The sequence below is a fragment of the Ochotona princeps genome, chromosome 16, assembly GCF_030435755.1.
Source record: "Ochotona princeps isolate mOchPri1 chromosome 16, mOchPri1.hap1, whole genome shotgun sequence".
NCBI classification, from domain to species: Eukaryota; Metazoa; Chordata; class Mammalia; order Lagomorpha; family Ochotonidae; genus Ochotona; species Ochotona princeps.
Window position 1 is genome coordinate 3440259 of NC_080847.1, and position 18763 is coordinate 3459021.

At 43.5% G+C, this 18763-nt stretch overlaps 1 protein-coding gene across 1 annotated transcript in view; it reads right to left on the reverse strand.

Moving 5' to 3' along the window:
- CDH13 (cadherin 13) overlaps window positions 1–18763 on the reverse strand; it is an 853721-nt gene that overhangs the window by 651178 nt on the left and 183780 nt on the right. The window contains exon 3 of the mRNA XM_058674822.1: window positions 2257–2368. Within this exon, the coding sequence (XP_058530805.1) occupies window positions 2257–2368 (112 nt within the window). The remainder of the gene's footprint in view (window positions 1–2256; window positions 2369–18763) is intronic.

The following is an 18763-nucleotide window of genomic DNA, read 5'->3' on the forward strand; positions in this document are numbered from 1 at the left end:
ACTGCCTGGCGTGAGTAGGGCCTGCACACTAAGAGCCCACTCACTCAGTGGTTTCTTGGTTAGTTACATTTTTTTTTCAGAGATGCAACAATTTTATGTCAGATCCATTGGAAACACATGAGAGAAACCGAGAATCAAAGAGAAGGAAGAAGGGGAAGGGGGGATAGCCTTAAAGTCCTGGTTAATTAGGATAAAATCCACTCAATATTTTAGGCATTTTAGACATTTGCAAGTAGAAAACAGAAAAATGTGGCTCCAGAGATCCAGACTTTCCAAGCAATATTCAGCAGGCATTCTCATGTCTGTGAAAACCCTAGCCTTCACGGAAGCACACTGCTGTGACTCACAGGACTGTCACAGGTACAACCTACATGCGGGGCTTGACACAAACACTCAAGAATCCATTCCAATCTGCTTGTGGCATTTTTCTTTTGAACTGTAATAATACATATCAACGTGCCTTTCATTTAGAGAGCTAATCAGTGTGCCCACTCCATAACTCACACACAAGCTTCAAACTTCCAAGGTCCTCAATTCTGCTATCAGTGCCTTCTGCTGAATGTGCTATCGCCGAAATCACTTCAGTCTCATTTAGCTTTTACTAGCTTATACAGAACCAAACAACCATAACCCACTTAATTACTTAGGGATTTAAAAAATCCACACATACACAGGCACACACAGAACTAAGATGCTGCAGTATACAGTATAGCCCAGTTTAAATTAAAAAAGATTCCCCAAAGTATGATTGTCCCCAGCTTCTCAGTGGTGAATTAAAAGCTGTTTCATGTCGTGAAGATTACAGAAGCAATCACATTTATGGGCCTGCTTTGCATACCAACTCTATTAATTTCCATACTCTGAGTGGCTTCACATTTCCAAGCATGTTAACATAGATGCCATTTGGGATAATCAGTTGGAGAAAAAAGAAAGAGAGAAAGATAGAAAGAAAAGGAGAAGTGCTGAGAGAGACAGCAGAGATGGAGCCAGAAAAATGGTTCTCGCAAATCAAGTTCTCTTTAAATTCATTGATTTTGATAAATGTAACAATCAAAAGACAAATGAGGGTTCTTGATAGCCTGACCCAGGAGTCAGACTCAGGGATCAAATTACCAGGAAACACACATTGGAATTCACTCACTGTGCCAGTCCTGCACTTGTCATTACAGACTCTAATTATTGAGATGATTTCATTGATGTAATTGCATCAAGATGTGCATGGGCTTCACCTTGCATAGCTCCCTTGCTACTTCACATTCCATCTTCATTATTGCATTCCTTTCAACTTTTAAAAAATGTGTCCCTGTCTAGAATGATTCAATCGGGCAGACAATTTTTCCTGCTCTCTACGCCTGCTCCACATAGAACAGGAATGATGGAACATAAGTGGTGGGGAAGGCAAATCTGAGACTGAGAAGGCGAACATATAAACACCTTTCTGAAAGGAAAAATGAGAACTTTGGGATACATCGTATCATTACCTCCCATCCTTTGTTTGAAATTGTTGAAGAATGGTGCTCAAAAGTCTACAGTTAAATGGTTCTTTGTCTACCATCAATCTTAAATTAAAATATGTTAAACTAGGCTTGTTGCGCACTGAACAATGTACCCTGGTTCCTATTACTATTAAAGATACCACACTGACATTAAAGATAGAAAGTGGTCACAGTCACAAATCTGTGGAATTCTCAGTTTACGGTGATTAACTGGAACTTCAATGTGTTTGAGTTTAACTCACAGAGCAGCCAGTAGAGTTTCTGACTTTCTGAAAACCGCCAAACTAAGTTTAGGAAGAATTTTTGATTCCTATGTCTCAAAATTCACAGAAGTCAACAGTGTACTGTCAGCATTGCCTAATGCAGTGCTGTTTATGAGAAATGGCCACAACCGCAATGCACAGAAAGGTGCTGATTTTGCTCTTGGGGGCAGGGCGGAGTCTGCCCAGAGAAATGAATTACACTTATTTGTCACAGTGAGGACTTCACATCGAAAGTCGATGGCCTATTTTTCTTAGAGCATGGAGAATATGTTGCCTGATGAGGACACACTCACAAAATAAAACACATACCACTAGATTAGCCTCTAAGCTGGCAAGTCATGAACTCAAGACTTTCCATTCTTGGTCAAGCAGTGACAGAAAAAAAAGATTGACAAGAAAACCTCAGTTTAGGAAATAGGACCCAAAAATACATGTCTAAGACACTGATAAATTCCCATGTGAGAAGAGGCCAAAGGCATCTCCAAGAAATTGCTTACAGTTGAGAACCGACTGGTCCTTGATGAACTCCACTGGCTGATTAATACGGAAGACCTTCTGCTTAAATCCAGGAGCACAGTCCAAATCTTCTGCAGATGTTATCAACAACACCTGGGGAAAAAAAAGTCATCAATGTTTTAATGGTGGCTTGTGTGTTTGCCCTAACTTTTTACCAAATCTGCGACTTTCAGAAATGAGCTGAGGTTTTACTTTCATTCCCTAAATGAAGAGGTAAGTTGATACTTCTCTTGTGGCTGCCAACAATTCATTCTGGCAATGCGATCTGGAAAATGCACAAATGGGAACAGCTGTTGCAGTTTCCACTAAGTTGCAGTTAAAGAAATAACTTTGTCAGATTTTTACACCCGCTAAGAATCTCACCATGGTTTCCATGTGTGAAATTTCATTATAGAAACTGTCAATTTTCTATGATGCCTAAGTTATAACTAACTTCACTTTCATACATGCAAAGGAGTATTGTCATCTATGAAGTGATGGAGAAAGAAAATGGGATTCTTCCATTAGAAGTAGTTTCTAAAATGAATCCAGCACCAACTAGATCTTCACTACAGCCCAGTGCAGGGGAGTGGGGTGTCAAGCAGAGATGGCTACTGAGCACTTGAGAAGCAACTAGCCCAAAATTGGGGAGTGGCAGGTATAGACCCTAACTGAATCCTGACAACTAAGTAAGAATGTAAAACATGTAATCAATTTATGCTAGTTTCATGTTAAAATGACATTTTATATAAGGCTAAATACAAATGTTATTAACATTAATTTCACCGGTTTCTTTTTTTACTATGGTTTTCACCGGAAATTTTAAAATGTGCTGCTTCCAAGGGCTCAGTTTTTGTCTTTGCAAATGTAGGCTTTGAAACACTGAAGCACAGGCTTGTGACTCACTTTTCATTAGATGCCTTCTCTTTTGTGACTCATTTTCAAATCCACCACTGATGTTTTCCTTAGGTTACCCTTCCCAACAAATTGCTTGCACTCAAATCCTTGATATGGTAGCTATTTCTTAAAAAGCCAACCTTTGATACCAGACCTCAAGCTCTTAACCACTGCACACAGGCAGCTGAAGAAAACTCATTATCCCCACCAGCGAACTCAAAGGAAGGCACAAAAGGTTGGAAGGTGGGGAGCCAGTGCGTCTCTCTAAATACCAGCCCTCCAAAATGCACTGAACCCTAAGGAATAAAAGCCAGAATCAATCTCAGGAGGTTCATGGCATGGTTGGCCGGAGAAACATCAGAAGAGTTGAAACAGAATGGCCATCAGGGTCATCACCCTGATCGACACCATCTTTCTCAAATCAAAGCGAGAAGCATGCTTGTAGGCATTTCCTTGTCATGAAAGTGAGATCTGATTGCTTCTGAAGCCACCACAGTATTGACATCTGAAGTGGTACATACACAGAATGTAGATTCAGAAGTCAAAGTAATTTCCTTGTAATTTTGCAACAGAAAATCTGTAACTGATCAATGCTAATTCAGTTAAACAGCAAATGACCAAAGGTCATCTGAATGTACCCCATGACTGCAATCATCTGTTTACCTTCTAATCAGCTAATGCTACCCTCAAACCACAGACCAGTAAACCTGCCATCCCAAAGGTACTAACGCAGATGAATCCAGGATAGAAAGAAAATACAACTGGTGAGGACCACCATTCTATGGCCATACCACGTTCTCACTACTGTGTCTCCTGACTTCTAGAAAAGTTTAAACAGGATTCTTTCAAAACTGCACAGGGAAAAGGAATTATATGGTCCACCTGCTGATCTCCAGTAGGGAGTGGTGGTAGGAGAACGCCCCAACAGATAGTTTCATGTGGGCAAATTCTTGAGTTAATCTGCCTAATGAGTTTAAAATCTGGGTTATTGGTAGTATACGATCATGTGACACCCTGATGGGCAAAGTGCAACTTAAATGAGGTGAAAACCAGTCACAAAATTCATCCATTCACTAATTCACAGGTACACCTTTAATTCTGGGATTCACCAAGGACTTTGAGGAGTTCATAGAGAAATACTATAGTAGTTAAAAGCATAATCTCCAGATTTTTAATTGGCTAAAATATCAAGATGATTTATATAAAGCAATCAAAAAAGCACTGCATAACGCTTAGTATTAGTAGTCAATGAATGTTGACCATGGCAGTAGGATGGTCTAGGGATTGGGAGGGACACTAACAGCCCTAACTTGAGCAATGATAGGGTGAACTTAAGATGCACATGAAAAGGAAAATGCAGCTCAACTTGGAGGCAAAAATTTGAGCTCATCTGGGATACCAAGGACAGCAGGAATACCAAGGAAAGCAGACTCAGTGAGAAGTGCCTGCTTCCATATCAAACGTGAGGAGTAGCCGGGGAAAGAAAAAAAGGGGGGAGGGGTGGGGAGAACCCAAGTATCTATGTAACTGTGTCACATAATACAATGTAATTACTGAAGTTAAATAATAAATAATTAAAAAAAAAGGGGGGGAGGGGGAAGACCACACACTCTGCTTTCCAGTGATTCCTCTGTGCCTCTCTGAGTTTACACAAAACCTCTCTGAAACTCCAAAGTTACCATAAAAAAGAATCCAGACTAACGTGAGACTTTTTAAAAGGTGAATATCTTACTGGTCAGCAGCAACCAAGCACTTTGGTTGCTGCTACTGCCTCCTGATTCCACAGCAGAATCTAAAACTACTGTCAGTATATGAACTCACAGATACACACTCATTCATTTCACTCACAGCGGGTTAGTTTTTGGACATCACTCCAGAACCAGGTAAGGTTTTCTCTAAGATTATTAGATGTCACTCCTAAAAAGACACAATCTGAACAAACTTTTCCCCAAGCCCTATGTAACTTTTTCAGAATTTATATTATGATCACTGTCATTACTCCCATGATACCATGGTGTTCCAAATGGTTCTTTTGTCCATGAAGTGCAAGTTCACCTCTCTAGGAACACGGAACCAAAACCCTTTGTAAAGCATAGAAATGACCAAATTCTAGGATTACCAAAGGAATCCCACTACTTGAAAATAACAATTAGGTGGCTATAAAAATAAGTTCATGTTTACCACTCACAAATCTGAGCTGTAATAGCTATGTACAAACATGAACTTATTCATAACAACTTTGGGCAAGTAATCATCAGTGTCTAAATTTTCTCAGATGGAAAACAGAAATGAGAAACATCTACAGGCATTGTTGATTGTAAAATATTACATGGCACACAGTAATTGTTCAATTTTTATTGTTACTTCTACATATTATATTTAAATTATATACATGACTCAGGCGGCTCGGGTGACAGCAGCCCTCCACAGTGGTGGCGACCTGCTTGCAGAGACTACCTGGGCCAGGCTGGACTCAATGCCTGGGACTCGACCTATGGGCACTGTCGCCACACAGTGACCGAGTCCTGGCTGCTGGGCTCTGCCTGCTAGTCGCCTGGCAGCAAGCTCTAGGGTTTTTAGGGTATGTAATTGCTGCCTAGGGACACCCAGGGATAAGGCTAGTGTGAGTATAGGTGAGGGATGAATTCTGTGTGATTCCTAGTGATGGGGTCATGGAACTTGCTTGCAAGCATGGGACTGAGATCTAAAGGTTTGGAGGGGAGATTCCATAAGTTCTATTTGGGCCAAACCGATTCACCAACCCACATGGGAATCTTGAGATAGGCTTTAGCGTAGAGTATCACTGACTGCCACACACTGGTCCACACGAAAGCTATGGTTGGGCGCCTGTCTGCCAGGGCTAGGTACCAGTACCTGACCGAGTGGTGGAACAGGGGATGGGTCACACTTGGCAGGGTCAGGACACTAACCAACATGCTAGAGAACCAGATCTGGGGGTAGATTCTTGGGGGGAAGTGTGGGCCCAACCCTGTGGAAATACAAGTCCTGCTGGGTAGCTCACAAGTTGGGATGGTGATAGGCCAAACTAGGTGTGACCATGGAATCTATCATCACTTACGGGTAAAAGAACCAACAACAATCTAGGCAGGTCAAGGCAGGAGCACCCGAATGTGCATCCTAAAGCAGGATGTGAGGTGGGCCGAGCTGCAACTGGAAGGGGGCAGACCAGGCAGAGCAGAGCAAACCTTAACTCACAAAGAAGGACAGAAATCAGGATGGAGCACAGGTCATGCCCGGCTAGGCTCTTATACCGACTGGTCTGCATGAGCCAGGGATACAAGAACAAAGCAATGAAGGCAAAGGCCAAGGCAGGTGAGGGCTATGCCAAGCTGGGTCAAGAGTAACCACTGGCATGTGCATAATCTAGGGTTGGGAACAGGCCCAATTGGGGAGCTAGGCAGACACCTTAACTGGTTTGGGGTTCCCACCAAGGAGTGTGGGGGCTGGAGTAGGGGCTGTTTCTGGTCTGGACAGGGCTGCAATCTCCCTTGGCACAAGTATGGATTGGGACTGAACGCACCAGGCTGGGATAGACTCCAGCACCATCTGGTGCTCTGGAGGACCAGGATGGATGTAGGATGGACTAGGCTAGGTCTGCCCCTACTGAGCCAGGTGTGAGCCATGTCTGGGTATGGACCAGCCTTAGCTGGCCTGAAACATCCAACAGTAAGAATCGGAATGGGTTGAAGGTCAGTCAGGAAAGGCCACTGTTCTTGCTAGGACAGGAGATGGACTAAGTTGGGCTGGCTCATGGACCCACCGGAATGCATGAGATCTGACAATGGGAGAGGTTCTGATGGAGGAGCCTGGGAAACTCCTCTGGCAGGACATAGTCCATGCAGGTGAATGCAAGAACCACAATAGGGAGCAGCCCAGACCAAGCCAGGGGAAGGTACCCACCACCACACATGTGGCATAGGTCGGAGGCAGACCAGGCTGAACCAGTTCACATCACCCCACTGGCAAATCCGAGCACCAGAACAGGGAGAGTGTGGGTCGGGACAGGTATGGTCGCAACACATACCAGTGCACATTACAGCTGGGATTGGATGCCTGATGGGCTGGGCTAGGCTATAACCCTCACCAGTGTCAGTTGGAATTGAGGGTGGGCCGGGTCGGGCCAGGCTACAACACGTACTGGCAAATGCCAAGGTGGGATGGGCCACACCAGACTGAGCCGCAGCGCCCAGCCAGCACACATGAGAACCAGGGGGGAGGGGGCAAAGCTGGCAGGGGGAATGTAGAGGGCTCCCCTGCTAGACAACCAATTCCACTGCAGAGCATGAGCTGGGGTGAAGGCAGACCAGACTAGGCAGGGCCACAACACCTGTGGGCCTTATGTGAGCTAGATCAGGGAAAAGCCAGGCTGGGCTGATTGTTCCTACTGGTGCAAGCAAAAATTAGAGTGGGTGAGGGTTGGTTGGGCTTTGCCACAGCATCAGCTGGCAGAGGCTGGCACTGGGAGCTAAATCTGTCAAGTCAAACCCAGAATCACCTGGAGAGTGCATAATCTGGGAGTGGGAGCGGCCTAGTAGGGAGATAGTGAGTGCTTCCCTTTTGGGTTGCCACTCCCACTGCAGAGCATAAAAACCAGGATTGGGGCAGGGGTGGCTAGACAGAACAGTACCCACCAGTATGTGTGTGGGCTGGACAATAGGGCAGGTAGGGTTGCACTAGGCTTCAATGTCCACTAACATGTAAGAGAGCTAAATGGGATGTGGGACAGACTGAACATGTCTGTGGTACATAGTGACAAGCATGGGAACCAGGGTAGCGAACAGGCCTGATGGGGATTTTGGGGAGTCGCCCCAACTAGGTTGTACCTCCATTGGTTTGTGTGAGGGCCAAGTATGAAGTGGGCAGGATCTGGCTGGACTGCAACACCCATCGGTTCGCATGGAAGACAGGACTGGAAACAGAACTGGCCCAGCAATTGCAGCCACCAGCATAAGCATAAGCTGATTGGGGCGATGGGCTGTGCCAGACCCTGTACTGGCAACCACACACAAGAATCAGATCTGGGATCACCTCAGACGAAGTTTCTCTGGGTATCCCTCAAACTGAACTGCTGATCTCAGAAACCCAACCATGAAGAGACTATGTCAGCCAGTGGATTCTGCAGAGATTTCATCACGCTTAAAGCAGCGAGATTAGCAGCAATTCAGAACCGCTGAACTATCAAAACTGCATGAGCAGGACCCTTGGAGCATGCCCCACATCGGGGACCTAGGATGGGTGGGATGCTGGGTGGGGCTTTTCCCTTTATCTCTTCCCTTACCCTGGATATAGAAAAACGTATACTATTAATGTGGAAACAACGGTCTTACGCACTTTCCTGTAGCCCTTGACCCTTTGTGCCCTAATCAGCTATGTAAAGATCACCAAAATAAAAGAATTAATAAAAGAAAAAAATATATATATATGACTCACTGATATTCTTGTTAGCACCTGCTAGGCCACTGAGGCATGAAGAGTTAAACCCAATTCCAATGATACTGTGTATAGATAACCTAAAGGCCAGTGGAATGCCATCACCCAGGAGTCCCCTTGCCAAGGACATTCCACGCTAGTAAGACAATGCACTGTAAATTTTACCAAGGAGCCTCTTTGTATCTCCTCAGACAAGAGTGGACTCTAGGGGCCAGTATTATAGCATAGGAGGTTATGTTTCTGTCTATAATGCTGGCATCCCAAATGGGCTCCTGTTCATGTCCTGGCTGCTCCACTTACCATAAAGTTTCTTATAATGGCAGGAGAAATCAAGACATCCAAGTGTTTGGTCCCTTGCTGACCCAGCAAAAGCTCCTAGATTCAGCATGGTCCAGCCCTGGTCACTGGGACCATCTGAGAAATGAGCTAGCAGATCAAAAATCTCTTGTGTCTTCCTCTTGTCTTTCTTTCTCCCTCTCACTTTGCCTTTCAGAGAAATATTCTTTTGACATGAGTGAGTCTACCCATTGCCCAAGCTACATGAAGGCTGACCTCAAGAATCCCCACTTCCCCTACCCATCTACTCTGTCCTTCTCACAATACAACTTCGTCTGCTTCAACTGGTCATCCCCTTGCCATGCTACAGCCCTAAAAAAAAACTAGAGCCATACAGTGAGAATCTGAGCACCCTTGGTGACTAAGCTGTGCCAGGTTTTTGCAGGCTGCCAATATCCTTCTCAATGGCAACTCAGATCTCTGGACCCTACAGAACAGCCACTGTCCTCAACTTACACAGTGACAACAAATCCTTACATCACCCTGTTCATGCCTGGTTCTCTTTTTAGCTTCCATTTCTTTGCTGCAAACTGGAATCTTCTCTTTAAAAAAAAGGGTTTCTGTTTATCCTGACAGGTACTGAGTCAAGAATATAGCCAACTTTAGAGTTTGCTTCCACAGAAAGCATTTTCTCTTTCCTGGACTGCAGGTTGCCAACTGACAGCATGTGGGATTGATGTGGCAGCAGATGTGACGAGTTGAGGCAGGGTAGTCTGTCACTGTGTTACATGATTGTTGTTTTCTAGAATGTGTCTCTCCAAATTGTGCTTGATGACCCCTCTTGCTCCACTGGGGCACAAATGTTCCTGATCCCCTGAGCATTTGAGACAGATGTCTCTGCTTTAGATGCCAGAAATAGGGTGTCTGAGCTAAGAACTTTCCTATGAACCTATGACCACTTGTTACAGAGGTAGCTGTGCCTTGAGCTTCTGGCTCCACTTCCACAATTTTAGGAAGCAAACCCTGGCCAACAGAATGGGGGTAGAAGGATTCTTTCCACTTCCAGGCCTGGCTTTTGGAAGGTCCTGGGTGGTACCTTCACTATGGGTGCCTATATGAGCCTGTAAAAGGAGCCCAGAAATCAGTCCTGTGCAGAGCAGAGTGCCCAGGGGTGGCATCCAACAAGGACCGGTCCCATGGTTCCAGGACATCACGGAGACTCATGAGTGTCTGCCTGAGCAGCAAACCCAGTTGGGTGAGCTAAGCACAGAGAAAAAAATATCTGCCCAAGTTGGCAGTCACACTGGCATCAGATGTGCTCCAGTGGCCAGTGAGAAATACTGAGACTGAGGAAAAGCTTAACACACTGTCTTCTAAGCAACTGCAAAGAAGTGAGAAACTCCCTGCCACAAATAATTATCTCAATAGGCTGTAAATAACCCCAGACCTCATCCTCCCTTAAGCCAGTTCCAAAATGACATTTTCTAAACGAGCTTGCTGGTGTCTCCTGGATCCTTGTTGTCTTCCTTTCATGGCTTCACTCCTGTTTCTGCTGTTAGCAGAGACGGACAGTTACGTTATCATAGCAACAACACACTACGGTTTACTCTCGTCAAAGTCTGTCTGTGGAAATCCGTCTGGATGGTCTTAGATTGTTCGGGGGAGGAAAGCTACTATCTCTCACTTGCAGGATATAAAAATGTTACAGTGATATATTATGATTGATTCTTCAGCCTGCCAGGGACCAAAAACATAGAGCTCTGGAAGTATTCATTAAAGGCTCACCAACTCCAGGCAAAATGTGAGGGAAGCAGCAATACCAAGATACACATGTGCACCCCCACAGGTGCACTCACACACATGCTGGCATCCTCCCTGTGAGTACCAACTCGTGTCCTCTGCACTCCCGCTGGGTCTGGATTCCTGAAAATGCTCCTAGTGTTTCCTAGCCCTGGGACACAGAACACCTGCCACTTTTATAGCCATTAAGGTAACAGACACCTAGAGATGACTCTGAGATTCCTGGGGAGATGAAGGCAGTGACTATTTTGGTTGGTTGAATATTGTGTCTGCCTTTAAGGCCAACTTGAAAACAGCATCCTAGACCTTCTTTCCAACTGAATGTTACCCAACAGCCTCCCTTCAAAGTATTTCAAGCGAAGCTGTACATATCTGGAAAGCATGAAACAGGAATTCAAAATTAGCCTGAGCCTGAAAGGTGGCTCTGCTGACATTTCTTTTGGCAAATTAGCTCACCTTAAAGAGGGTTTGTGTTCTCTTTGATAGAAAGAACTTACCACCATCCACAGCCTACAGTTCATGGGATACCACAAGGAGATGATGCAAACAGAACCAAATAATGGTCCCCAATATGTGTCCTCCCTAACTATGTGGCTATGTCAGCTTAAATGACAAAAGGGAGCTAAGGGTAATAATTCGCCGATCTTGTAAGAGAATCATTTATCTTTGCTCATACTTATGGACCCAATCAAATTACAAAGGATCTCTGAATTGAGTAGACAGTGCCAGAGCAAGAGACCTGACGAATAAAGCAAGGGTAGATTGCGATGTGAGGTGGATTCAACTTGGCATTACTGACTCTGAGGGTGCAGAAGCAGGACAACAGTCAAGAAATATGGCAGCTGTGGAGGTTGGAAAAGGCAAATAAACTAACTGAAAAAAAAAGAGGGGGGAAGTGACAGCAGATGGGTTCTCCCCCAAATGCTCAGAAAAGGAAGGCAGACCTCCAGTACCTTGAAATAGGCCACGAAGCCTCTATGTCAACTTCCGATACTGTGTGATAATGTCTCTATGTTGAGTTTGTGGTAATTTGTGAGTGCAGTCATAGGAAACTCATGAAGTCTGCTGTAGCCTTGGCCCCACGTGGGCACTCAGAGGACACAGTTCCTTTTCCTCAAGTTTTTAAGTTACAGATAGAATTTAAGCTGATGTGGAAGAAAGAGAAGAATGAAAGAAGGAAGGATGAAGAGGAAAGTCAGGGCAGGAGAGGGGAGGAGAGAAGGCCGTGACTTTGGAACTCTCTGACAGGGTGACAGAGTCTGGATGGAGCAACCATTGTGCTGTGTGCCCCCTTCCTGAGCATCATCAGGCACAGTCCCTTCTTTTTTTTATCTTAACTTATTGTTCCGTTCAGAGTAGAGGGCATTGTGAGCTTCAGACATGACAAATATTGGGTTCACCTTTCATGAATTCTTTGAAGTGTCTATTATCTACCTGGTTCTGGACTAGAGTTGGAGGTAGACAAATGAACAAAGCTTCCTGAACCATTTTACAATCAACCAGCCTACTCTAGTTCTCATCTCAGGCTTGCTTTTCAGGAAAACAGGGGCCATATATTAGTCTCATATGGCTGTTGTAGCAAAGTGTCATGATTTAAGTGACTTAGAAAGCATTTCAATGGCCCAGCTGTTGAGATGCCAGCATCACCCATCAGAGTACCTGGGTTGGATTCTTCACCCTGTATTCCAAATTGCTTCCAGGGAGGAATCTGGGAGGCAGCAGGTGATGGTTCAAGCAGTTGGCTTTTTGCATTCCATAAGCAGAGCCTGATGGTTTTCACACCTCTTGGCCGTGACATGACCCAGTCCTGGCCACTGTGGGCATTTGGATAGTGAACCATGAGATAAGAGCTCTATCTCTCTCTTTCTTTCAGATAAGTTCTACAGTCCAAACTGCAGGATTGTGTTCCTTCAAACTTTCCTACTTCTTTTGGTTTTCCAGCTTCACTGCCTAGATGGCCTCCTTTCTCCATCTCCAAAGCCAACAGTGAGATCTCCTCTCATCTGTTTGTCACTGTAGTTCTCTTCTTGCCCCATGATGCCACCTTCTGATTCTAACTCTGATTCCTCCTGATTCACCAGGAGGAATGGCTGTGCTTCTACTACACTCAGCTAAGTAACGCACGTGAAAGGCACACATTCTAGACAGCTGAATATGCAAAGATCTGGGGACTGTTTTCAGTCTACCACAGTCCAAGAGTAGCTCAGGTAAGAATAAAGATTTACATATGCAGTTGTCATACAAAATGTCCAAGCATAAGCCACACCATGAGCTCACACATTTCTAACAAAGCTTACCTGTGAAATCAGGAAAATGTAAACAAATAGTTTACTGACAATGAACAGCTGTGCACTGAGACCCGATGTTGTATAGAAATAATTATCAAATCCTTGTTGGCTTTGCTATAAAGTGGAAAATTTTATACTAACTGTGCAATCTCAACATTTTCTTTTCTGCCAGACATTAGACAAGATGTCAGATTTGTCATCACATGGGAAGGTTTTTATTAATTATCTTTCAGACGCAAGGTCCTTTTCACAATTTATTTCTTTGCACTAGGAAAAATCTTTTATTGAGCTAAATGTCTATCTTGTTCAACTGTTTTTTCCCCTCTTTATTCTGAAAAGTTCTAGAAGAAAAGAATGAACCAAGCAAAAACCACTGTTGAAGGCAAAAATTGTGTTGAAAAAAGAATGGCACGTATGTTCTGGGAGACAATGTTAAAAAATAGCATCTTTTCTTCAAAATTTGTCTGATATGCAGTAAAAAATTCTCCCTCAACACCCTTTTGCCTGAATCAGAAGGAGTTGTGGTTACTGCTCCTTAAATGCTAAGCAATCATTTTAAACCACTCGTTCATTGATGTAATATCTGTTGAGAGCTTACTTTGTGACAAGATAAATACAAATCAGTAAGATAAGGCTTCCAACCTTCAAGGAATACAGAGAGTAGGAGAGGCTGATGGGTAAATATCTACTCCAAAAACAAAATTGTAAGTTTAAGTAGGAAGTAATTAATCTTGTGAAAATAGCAAAAGGGAGGGCTACTGTTAACACAGTGTCATGGGAAGGATGAAGTCACCAGCGAATGGACTTTCCCAGGCCACACCAACTCAGCTGACCACCCAGATTTAAAACAGCAAACGTGCAGTGTAGAGGACTGCAAATAATGGCAGTACTTGAACTTCCTCAACTGCAGCTACTGGTTACTAATCAGCAGGACTCAGATGTCTCAGGATAGAGCTACCCTGATGATTAAAAAAAAAACCTGGTGTGCTCTTTGATAGCTTGATTTTTAAAAGCCCAGTACTTTGGAGAAGAAACTAAAACATAATTTGCAACTTTTTTCTCCCTTGTATTTCTATAGCTGCAAGCAAGATAGGAACATAACGTCTAAGTAGAATGCCAGTAGATTAAGCTATAAAGGGAGAAAAACACAGTGGTGTCTAGGAGATCCTGGTGTTTAACAACCTGCTGTCCAGGAGAGAAATACCTTGGTTTGTAGCATTTGGTAATTTCCATGTTGTGAGCATTCCCATCAAGCCCAATTTCAAGTTAGACTGAAAAGTGACTAGCTGAAAAGCATGGTCATATTTATAAATGGCTTTCGTGAGTTTAACAACCCCAATATGGAACTCCGTCAGCTAGCTCCAAATCCCGAGTTGTTTGGATGAAGAACTTCTCAGGACTTTTGTAAGGCACTGGTGAATATGAAACACAATCGAACGCTTCCTTTTTGCCCACAGTGACATTCAGTAAGGAGATGAGATTATACTATGTAAGTGAAAACTGCCAGAAGAGGCTACCACAATTCAGTTTCGCAGTAAGAAAAAATGCAACAAATCCTCAGTTTCTAACTGTGTGTTAGTTAAATATTGCTTCTGATGTTTTATCCAGAATCCTAGCTCCAATGATCAAAGACAATCCTACAGTCTGACAAAAGTACAGAGCTGATGCTGGGGAATAATCAATTTGACCTTGAATATTTATCTGTAATGCCATATTAACGTTCAGAACACAGAGATGCCAGCCATGCTAGCCTCTTCGTGTTGACTAGACTTTTCCTAAGAGTGAACAGACTCTAACAGAGAAGTTTCCAATTATGAAGACTGCAGGTCCTACACAGTCATAGTATTTGTTAGTTTGGCCTTTAGTCTGCACAGTCATTACTACCATTGATTATCAAGCATGTCCACTAGTAGTGAATTAGAGACAGCCCTGAGATCCACACAAGCAAGGCAACACCTGTGCAAGACAAAGTTTTGTCCTCTTGAGAACTGTTCTGTCCCGAGGCGACACTCATTCTTGTTCCCTTCCAACAGCCCTATCATCAAGTCCATTTGCCGTTTCCTATCTCAGCCGTGCTGTTGTTGGCCTTCTGCTGAACTTACCGAAGTAAGTTTAGGTTTCTACTTGTCTCTTTATATTGACTGTTTTTACACCCATGGGCCTACATGAATTTATACAGCACTCCTGCTGCTGCTCTCCCATGTCCCTAGCTCCCACTTCCCAACCACTAACACTCAAGGAAGAAAAGCTCTCTGGAATGTGTCATAGAGGAGTCATTTGTGTCTCCAGTAACCCCTTCCTAAAGCTATTTTTCCTATCTACTGTCTTCTGGATTCTAGAAACATCCCTGGGTCTGCTCTGTTGCTCAGTGTTTTGTTTTTCAGTGTATCAGGCCCTTCTTGTTCACGCAGCTGTTCAAAGGCACAGGCAGTTTAGGGAGACAAAGTGTCTCAGACCGAGCACAGCCCTCTCCAGCTCCACAGCAGCGGCAAACCAGCAACTTGTTCTCTAACTTCCTAAGTCTGCTTCCCACTAAAAAATAAACAAAAAATGCTGATCTGGATGCAAATGGATTGTTACAAGCCTTAGCTATTATCATTACACAATTAAATATAGGTATGGATAAACTGGTCATTTCTCCTCATCAAGCAAACCATAGTCAGACTTTGAGCTCAGAAAATATCTGAGCTGTAACACCTTAAGAAGAAGTGTGTGTATAATATGAATATATAATATTAATTATTATATAATATATAATTATTACATATTTTGTATATGTACAAAATCATGTCTACCAGTTCAATTACCTGAAGTTCAATTACCTGAAATTTCATCAGTCAGTCCTTTGGGTATTTTCAACCCAACTTGGATTAATGCAATATTTCAAAGTGTCTGCTAATCTTACTGCTTTTTCAGAGTTCGTTTTTTTTCATACAGGAAAAAATAGCTTATCTCCACTACAGCAAAACTTAAAGGAGGAATCATTTTCAAAAATTATGCAGACTGTGAGGTTGTGAAAGATCGCTCCACTAGACCAGGAGAATGTTCTAGAGTCTCTCTCTGCAGAGCCATACATCAGCTGCAGCCTTTCTCGAAAGGAAGAACAACACCTGTCAGAGATGCTCCCATTGTGACAACTGCAGCGCTTGGAGAGGAGGTGATCCCTGGCGAGAGGATTCTTGGAAGAGAATGCCTGGTGTCACCACTTCACCCTGTGCTCATAAGATGCTGCATCCTGTCACTGAGACAGACCTTAGCCATGAGTGTGCCTACGGGCTGAATCCGTGTGTCATTCCAGGAAAATCACCAAAGTGGCCTTGGGTACCTTGGACCCCAGTGGTGGCTCTGTGTTGTGTTTATCCTGTCTGTGCCACACAAATACTTCACACTGATGTCTCACTGGAATCATCATCGCAGTCTCTGAGGTAGAGACCCTCTGTCCATCCTCAGTATCACTGCTACATAGACAAGTGTTTAAGACCTCGAGAATTTCAGTAGAACACTCAAGGTCACCCGCAGAGCCTGATGTCCCACCCAGGGACTTCCTCTAGATCCCCTCCAAGTTCCCCATGGTGCCCACACAGCCTGCTGGGAGCCCAGAGGCATTCTGGCCTGTTTGCTGGACCTGCACCCCAATGGGTAGCTCATTTTAAGACTAATCTATTTTCTGATGAGATGCTCCAGCAAAACTCATTCAAGCTCCACCTCTTCATCTTGATAGTGAATTTGAGCCTATGTTGTAAGAAAGACTATTAAGATCTGGCAATAAGATTTTTTCAAGGATGATAAATATGCTTTTAAAAGCACTGCACATTCACTCACTGAATAAGTCTGTCCTAAAGCTGAAAGTCACTTTTTGGAGAATGGAGGGGTGGATTATGAAAATGTAAATGACAGACTTTATTGGATGCTCTGAATTCAGCTCGCCTCGTCATGAAGAAGTATGAGTTGGGGAGGCTCCGTTAAGGGGCATAATCACACATAGCAGTTCAGCATCAGATTTTCATAATGGCCTGTACTGTTTGCTTGTCCAAAGATAACAACAGAAAATGCTAAGATACTATCAGTTCCATTGTTCTAGAATTCATTTGTGTTCTTTTTTTTTTTTTTTAAATAAAGATCTCTTTACACCAGATTTCCTTTCTTACCACTTGTATCAAAGAATTTATTTTGGGTAACACACTCAGATAAACATTTTTAAAGAATTATAATAATTGTCTCTTATTATAGAAAACAATATTGATTTCCTATTAGTGGTAATGAGAAAACTTCCTTTTTAATATATATTTGTGCAACATTGTAAACTGATGCAAGTGAAAACCTGAAGAGGATGTATTTCTGTTTTTAAGAATCAGTTGGAATATTTAAGGGGAAGAAACTATGAAATGGACAACTTATCTGGGAAGGTTTTCAGGCAACAAATTCAATGAGAGGCAGCAAGAGGCACGTGAGGACAGGCCACACTGAAGCGTAGAGCTGGGGCTTTCCGAGTGTGGTCTCTAGAATGCACAACTCCTGTGTTACCTTGGAACTAGCTAGACCTGCCGAGTCTCTGGCCCAGAAACTCTGATGTGGGACCCAGAGATCTGTTTTCATTGGCCCTTCATTTATTCCAGTGCCTATTCCAATTTCAACACCACAGTGTGAATTGATTCACCACTCAGTCACTATTTAATCAATAAATGTGAGTGAAGCATTTTTCAAATGCAAAGTTCATAGTCAACGTACAGCCTTAAAGAGCTAACAAAGGAAGGAAGCATGTTAAACATTTTACTAAACACACAGGAGGCATGCTGTGAGGGAATCATGGAAAATCTCTAGGCACTGGGCCTGCGCGAAGGAGGCTTAGCCACACAAGGAGACTCAAGAGCCTCGAGCCATGACCTCCCTGGGCGACTGTAGGGGAGACTTCCTGGTGTGAACAAGTGATAACGCTCATTATATTCTCATACTCTGATGGTGTTGATGAGACTCCAGCCAAGAATTAAGTGTCCTTGGTCTACTGCAGGGCAGGCCTTCAGATCAATCACCGCAGCAGGCCCGTTCTGGCCTCCTCTTGCGTGGGAGTTCAGGCAGGGAGGCACCTGGTCAGCCTGCTGATGGGCGTAGCAGTTTCTGACAATGGAGGAATCTAGGGTTGGACTGATTGATAAATAATAGCTCCAGGCTATGACCACAGAGAAAAGCCTTTCATCAGGTCACTTTCTCCAGGAAGCACATTCACAGATCTGGAAGGAGCAAGGACACCATGTTTATGACATGGAATGTGGTCCCAGCAGCTAAACTTGGGGCAGTCTTGGAGTTTAAAACTGTTTAAAAGATGTTTTGTGTTCTTGAGGAGATAGGTAGACAGGTTTATGTAGAGTTTTCTCTATGAATTTCAGAAGCAGCATAAAGAGGTCCCAGCTCTGGAGATCTACACTGCCCAACACAGCATCCATCAGTCCAGCGAGCCCATCTAACACTTAGAACATAGCGAGTTCCAATCAGGAGGGGCCCTTGAGTTCAAAATGCACACTGGATTTCAAAGACTTGATTTGATCCCAGAGGCTATGTAACTGTATCATAAAATTAAGTAAATAAGTAAGTATTTAAAGAACCAAAGACTTGATTTGAAAACAGATGGTACACAATTTTTGGGTTGACCACATATCAAAATATATTAGGCTAAAGAGAATATATTACAGTCAGTGTTACCTATTTCTTTTAACGTAGCTAACTAAAAAATTTGAAATTACTTATGTGGCTTTGATTACCCCAGAGCAGAAGTTGACAAGTTTTTTCTTACCTGGAAAGG